General features: G+C 46.3%; 1 protein-coding gene and 1 non-coding gene across 4 annotated transcripts in view; both read right to left on the reverse strand.

Moving 5' to 3' along the window:
• Positions 1-5,560, reverse strand: part of HS1BP3 (HCLS1 binding protein 3) — a 51,311-nt gene extending 45,751 nt beyond the window's left edge. For 2 of the 3 annotated variants that reach the window (XR_007908204.1, XR_007908198.1), the window contains exons 1-2: positions 5,176-5,560; positions 190-355 (exon numbers count right to left, since the gene is read on the reverse strand). Coding sequence is in view for 1 of the 3 variants with exons in the window: in XM_051810523.1 (XP_051666483.1) it covers positions 190-355; positions 5,176-5,219 (210 nt within the window). In the remaining 2 variants the exon portion in view is untranslated. The remainder of the gene's footprint in view (positions 1-189; positions 356-5,175) is intronic. The other variant, XM_051810523.1, reaches the window with a different exon arrangement.
• TRNAS-AGA (transfer RNA serine (anticodon AGA)) lies at positions 5,360-5,441 on the reverse strand. The gene has a single exon. It is a non-coding gene; the product is annotated as a tRNA-Ser (tRNA).
• Positions 5,561-6,000: the final 440 nt, after the last annotated feature.

Consider the following 6,000-nt stretch of genomic DNA (forward strand, 5'->3'; position numbering starts at 1 on the left):
GGAATAAAGAGTTCAACCAATACATGTAGAATACTCCTATTGCAGAAATAATACAGACTGTGTTGTGCTACCAAGGACCTTGACCCAGAGAGGCTGTGATTGATGATAAAGTATCTGCTACATCAGGACAAAAATAATCAAAGCTGATTAAGAAAGTGGTCACCAACACAGCTCTGATTAAATACTTACCATAAACTGAACTACATCTTCAGGCTTGTGCTTTGCTGATTTGAAGGCAGCCAGTCGTGTGACGACGACGATGTGATACTCCACATGGCCAGACATCATCTTCCCACGGATTTCCTGGTACTCTGGCACTGACAAATCCAGCCCCGTGTGCGTATTCTGAATTTGCCTAAGGGAAGAAAACACACGCAGAGTTCAGGCATTGGCACAAAGACTTTTAACTGACCCTCTCCAAGGATCCAGTTCAAAGCACAAGAAAGTCAGTGCAAAGACTCCCACTGCAACAGGACATCAGACAGACTCTGCCCCAACACTGCTCCTACTCTGCATCAGGACAAATTTAGACATGGCTTGCTTCCTATCCATGACTTTCCATCCCAAAGCACCTGCCACTGGCCACTGCAGGCAAAATGTCAGAAGCACAGCATTTCTGCAAAGAGAAGATGTGGATTTCTTCAGAACAGGACTTCACTCACAGGAGTAGAAAATGCTCTTACTCAGCAGGGCAGGTAAGAAGATCCCATGATCTCTCATCACAGTTTGTTTTGAGGCAAAGGTCTCTTCATCACAAGTCATGCCAAGCCCTATCCAACTCTCCTCTGTCTAAGGACATTCCCAGGAATGGCAGCAACAATAAGCTAAAAGGGGCCACAAAAGGAAGAAGGAGCTTGCTGGAGCACAGGAACAACTTGAGGTTTGTGAAGAGGCAACAAGGGAACTAGATAAAAGCCTGGAACACAAAGGAAGCTGCTGGAGCAGACTGATGGGCCAACCATAGTTTCCATCTGCGAAGGTCATTGAGGAAAATTAGACAAACATCTATCAGGACTGAGCAAGTTAAAGGAGGACATGATCCCTTGGAGCTGCCTTCTGGTTTTGACTGCCTGACATAGTCTTGTTGCCAAACACCTAAGGGTGCAGCAGCTAAAACATCTCAGCTTTCCCACAGAAAATCTTACTGGAAACAAAACTACCTGTCCTTTCATACCCAGTTAAATAGACAATCACAGCATTAACCTCTGAATGTTGCCAACGGTCAGAGCCACCCAGAAAGTTAGAACATCTCCTTTTGGGAGGAAAATGCAACAGGGGAGCTGCTGCAGCAGTTTACTCAATGCATTTTCTTCTCCTGCCAGCTTCAGACCCACGGAACCAGGGTGTCACCTTTCCCTAGATTCCCATCTGAGGAATTATTTATGGTATTTTTGTAAGAGGAATGCCAGAACTGTATTATATTTCTCACTCATCAGGAGTAAGACCAAGCAGTTGCTGTTGGGGCACAAAACAGTGCTTCCCATGTGTGAATGCTTTTTAGTGAAATCAGAAGGGATCATTTAAAAAAACCCACAAACTAGAATCATTAAACATTTTTTCTGCCTTTTTTAACCTTAACTATATGGGGAATATCAAGTCCCATCTTCCATAGACTTCTGTTGATTGCAGAGGTGTCTTATGGAATTTACTTCTTTCTTTAGCAAGTTTAGATTCCTTAACACAGGCACCTTTCACCTAAGGATGCATGATGCATAGAACTTAAAATATAGTTTCAAGAGGTTTAAACAATCTAGTTTCAAATAAAGTTTCAAAAAACTCCTCTCATCATGTTAAAACTTGACCAGTTCTTTTGAAACTTGAGCTTTCCCAAGAAGACAACCTCTGAATCTCCAATGCAAAACTTTAATAAAAAGCACTTTAAGGAGAGTATCTTGAGAGTTCTTGATAAATAGGACAACAACCAACAAGGGTACAGTCCCAAATTTTGTACCCAATCCTCTCTGCAAGACATGTTTAAAACATTAGGACTTTAACAACAGCTCTACCATCGCCATCATTTTATAGTATTTACCTCAATGCTATTCTGTCTGCTCTGATTCTGTTCTCATTTTCTGCCAAAATGCTGACTCAAAGGGCACCTGCCAGTAAAATCAGCTGGATATGGAGTTTTTTAGAATAGACCTGCAGCAGAGGAAATGCTCTCCAGATGTGTAGTCACTCAGAAGTTGTGCCTGCAGCTTAGGCAGCAAAAGGGTTTGTCAGCTGGTACTCAGGAATAACACAGGGAAGAGCTCGAGTCACCAGTCCTGGAGATATTTAAAGGTCATGTAGATGTGGCACTTGGGGACGTGGTTTAGTAGTGGACGAGGCAGTGCTGGGTTAATGGATGGACTTGATGATCTTAAAGGTCTTTTCCAAACTAAATGACTATGATTCTACTTCTGTTAACACAGAGTATAAATAGCAAATTAACCTGTTTTTCTCCTGATGTAAATAAAACAAGTAACCAGCAGTGAACCATCCTCCCTGAGTGGTTCTCACTCAGCTGAAAACATACAGATATTCCGAGATGACACAACAACTTCACCTTAAAAGGTGTTGCCTCAGAGAGCCCTAAAATGTCACAAACCTAATAAGTACTTTATCTATACCCCGGGGGTTTTCTTTTAAAGTTGTTAAAAGTCTGACATAAAGTGACTGTAATGGGAAGCAATTAGAGGGAGGGGCAATAGCTACATTTTTGTTTGTTTGCTTTAGGCCTTGTGATCACTTTCATTACCATCTCTTACAGGAAACCCTCCCCTATTACCTCTTCAACAGCAACAGGATTTTTTTAAAATATAAAAATGATTCTAAACAGAAATCAACAGGGAGGCTGTGACAGACAGAGTGTACTCTCCAAAGTGGTAACTGGTTTTTGTAATGCCTTCATTTCAAAATAAGCAGCCTCAGTGTTTTAATTCATTAAATACTGCTATTATTGTTCAAACAGAAGCAGCACCTGCAAATCCCAAGACAGAGCATAGTTTCATTGCATTTTCCACATCAAACACAATTATTTTTACACTTGTTCCTTTAAAAAAAAGCAACAAAAGGAGAAAGCTGGTTGTTTAAATTGGACATACAGGTTTATTGCTTCTACTCCTTATTTAAATCTAGCTTGTTTATCCCCAAGTTGCACTTCTGTCTACAATACCGATGGTTCAGGGGAGACCTGGGCACATGGCTAACCTTCCTAAGACAAAATCACTTCACCTGAATACAAGGAGACCATTCACATCAGTAACACTGTGCTTGCACAATCAGATCATGAGGGGCTGGCAAGGGACAGAGGAAGTGGAACTCATGTAAGGGTCAGCTGAACAGAGCAGCTTCCACAGCTCACGGAAGAGACAGTTTTTCATTCCTGTCTTTTGATTTGCATGTAATAATTAAATTGTACTTTAATTAATCTCCTTTCTGCGCTGAAAGGCTAAGATGGGGAGTGGGGAATACCCACTGCAGGTAGGAAGGCAAAGTAAAAGATAAAGTGCTAAGACCAGAGAAACTTTATTCCAACGTCTGTGCACCCAGGAGAGTGGACTCTGCACTTCCTGCCTCGATACAGTCAGCCTTGCCAGCAGCACCCAGCTCCAACAACCTCTGCCTTAAGGGGGCCAAAACATGGTGTTCCAGGTCATAACCAAAGGGAAAAAACTTGTACAGCTAGTCTATTCATTAAGTGAAGGCAAAATATCTGACACAAATTACCCCCAAACATTTTATTCCTCTGTATAGTCTAAGTACAAGTATATAGATTACAGGCTCCCCAGGGCAGTGTTCACCAAGCCTGTCTGAGTTCAAGAAGTGTTTGGACATTTTCAGGCACATGGTGTGATTCTTGAGGTGTCCTGCACAGAGCCAGGAGTTGGATTCAATGATCCTGATGGGTCTCTTCCAACTCAGCATATTCTAAGATTCTATGATTTTTATTACCACAGCAACTAGGAGTCCCATTCTCAAAACCAGTATGTATAAAGAGTGGAAAAGGTCACAACTGTAGAGCTATTTTACCTCACAAGATAAAAAAAAAATATGTTTATTTGCTGAAGTCTTAATCCCACACATACATATATATCTCTGAAAGTATTCCAGTATCAATGGGACAATTTGCAAGTGTGTCTTTTACAGTCTACAGACTGTAAAACGAGTCCAGGTGTTCAGATTTCCATTTCCAAGGCTAAACCTAATATCAAGTCATTCCTACAAAATATCTATTAGTCAAGTCAGATACATTTGAAGGTTCAAGGCCACGGCTCCAAAGGAAGCCAAATATTAAGGGATTAATATAACAGCTTTGAAGTTAATGAGACTGAAATAACTGTTATTTATGTCCTAGGAGATAAGGACTTTGCTGAATCAACACTTCTTCTCGTGACTCATCTGACAGGAAACTGCTTTCATGTGGTTTCAAATATTTTGTGGGGATAAAAGAAAAAAAGAAAGAGAGAGATCTCTATCATTTTTCTATAAAGATTGCCAGAAGCATTTTCTTCTTGAGGCATTTCTCACAAGGGTTCCTTTATCACATCTAGGAAAACCTAGGTTTTAAAAGTTTAATGCAACGGAAAACAGCGCCTCTGCACCCACCTGGGGCGGGTTTACAAGAAGGTGGGAAAAGAGAAAAAATCCATTTAGCCCATCACTGGGCTTCCAGCCAGAGGGGCTCCCGGTGGGCACGGGGATAAGGATGCAGGGCACGGCAGCGGGGAATGGACATCAGGCAAACCACTGATGAAGCCAAAGCTTCGGGATAAATTGTAATTCCTTCTGACCCACCTCAGAATCACGACAAGGAAAAGGCGTTTCCGCGGGGCGGGAGCACAGGCTGCGTCAGCGTGGAAAGGAAGCGACCCCAAGTTATCCCAGGAGGAAAGGGCCAGGGAGGGATCTCTCCCGGCTGTGAAACGCCAGAAAACTCGGGGATCCGCACGTATCCCAAATGTCCCGGGGCAAACCCACGCAGCAGCCACCCGGCTTCCCCTCAGCGCCGCCAACCCGCGCTCCTTCCCTTCCTTCCCTCCCTCCCTCCGCTTTCCCGGGACGGCTCCGCCACCAGCGCAGCGGAGGCACAGCTGGCCCGGCAGGGGCATCCCCAGCATCGCCAGGGGCATCCCCAGCACCATCCCCAGCCCCGCGGGGCCGATCCGGGTGGCGGGGCCGGTGTCCCGGTACCTGGTGGTGACCAGCACGGCGGGCGCCGGGCCGCGCTGCTCCATGGCCGCGGGAGGAGGTCCCGCCTCCCTTCCCGGGGCCGGCCCTGCCGGATATCGGGCGGCGGCGGCGGCTCCGGTGCAAAGCGAGCGGGGGGAGGGAGGAAAATGTCCGGAACGCGGAGAAAAAAGTAGCGGCCCTGGCTCGTAGTCGGCAGGATTCGAACCTGCGCGGGGAGACCCCAATGGATTTCTAGTCCATCGCCTTAACCACTCGGCCACGACTACACCGACGGGCGGAGTGTTTTCCACGGAAACCCCACTAACTCATCCTCTTCCCCACGGGACCAAAACATCCCCCGAGCTTCGGTGCCTCTCCGCGCTCTCCTCTTCCTCCTCCTCCTCACTGGAAACAGCTCGCGCGCGTCTCTACCTTAAAACAGTGGGCACGGCACTGCTCCAGGGCCCTGGCCTTACCCAGCCCCATCCCGAGGCAGCGCCAGCCGGGAGCAGGACACGGCCACACACCTCGGCTGTGTGCTCCGAAATTTATTTTGGGAAGGAAGAAAGAAGCAGCTGGTCCCCCTCACGGCACCCGCGGCCAGTCTGGGCAGACCCGGTTGGTTTGCAGGTTTCTGAGCTCTCGGTTATCCCAGCGCTTTCTCTGCACTGGTGCCCAGGGCTTCTGCAGGGAAGCAGCGGTGGGGGGGGGGAGGGAGGGAGGGCTGCTTTCTGCAGTTTTGAGTTATAGAGTCGTTATGGTTGGAACGGACCTCTAAGATCATCGAATTCAACCCTTAACCCAGCCACCATGCTCACCACTACACGGTATCCCCAAGTGCCACAT

This window comes from Manacus candei, unplaced genomic scaffold (assembly GCF_025592945.1).
Source record: "Manacus candei isolate 608988 ecotype Guabito, Panama unplaced genomic scaffold, ASM2559294v1 h1tg000007l, whole genome shotgun sequence".
NCBI classification, from domain to species: Eukaryota; Metazoa; Chordata; class Aves; order Passeriformes; family Pipridae; genus Manacus; species Manacus candei.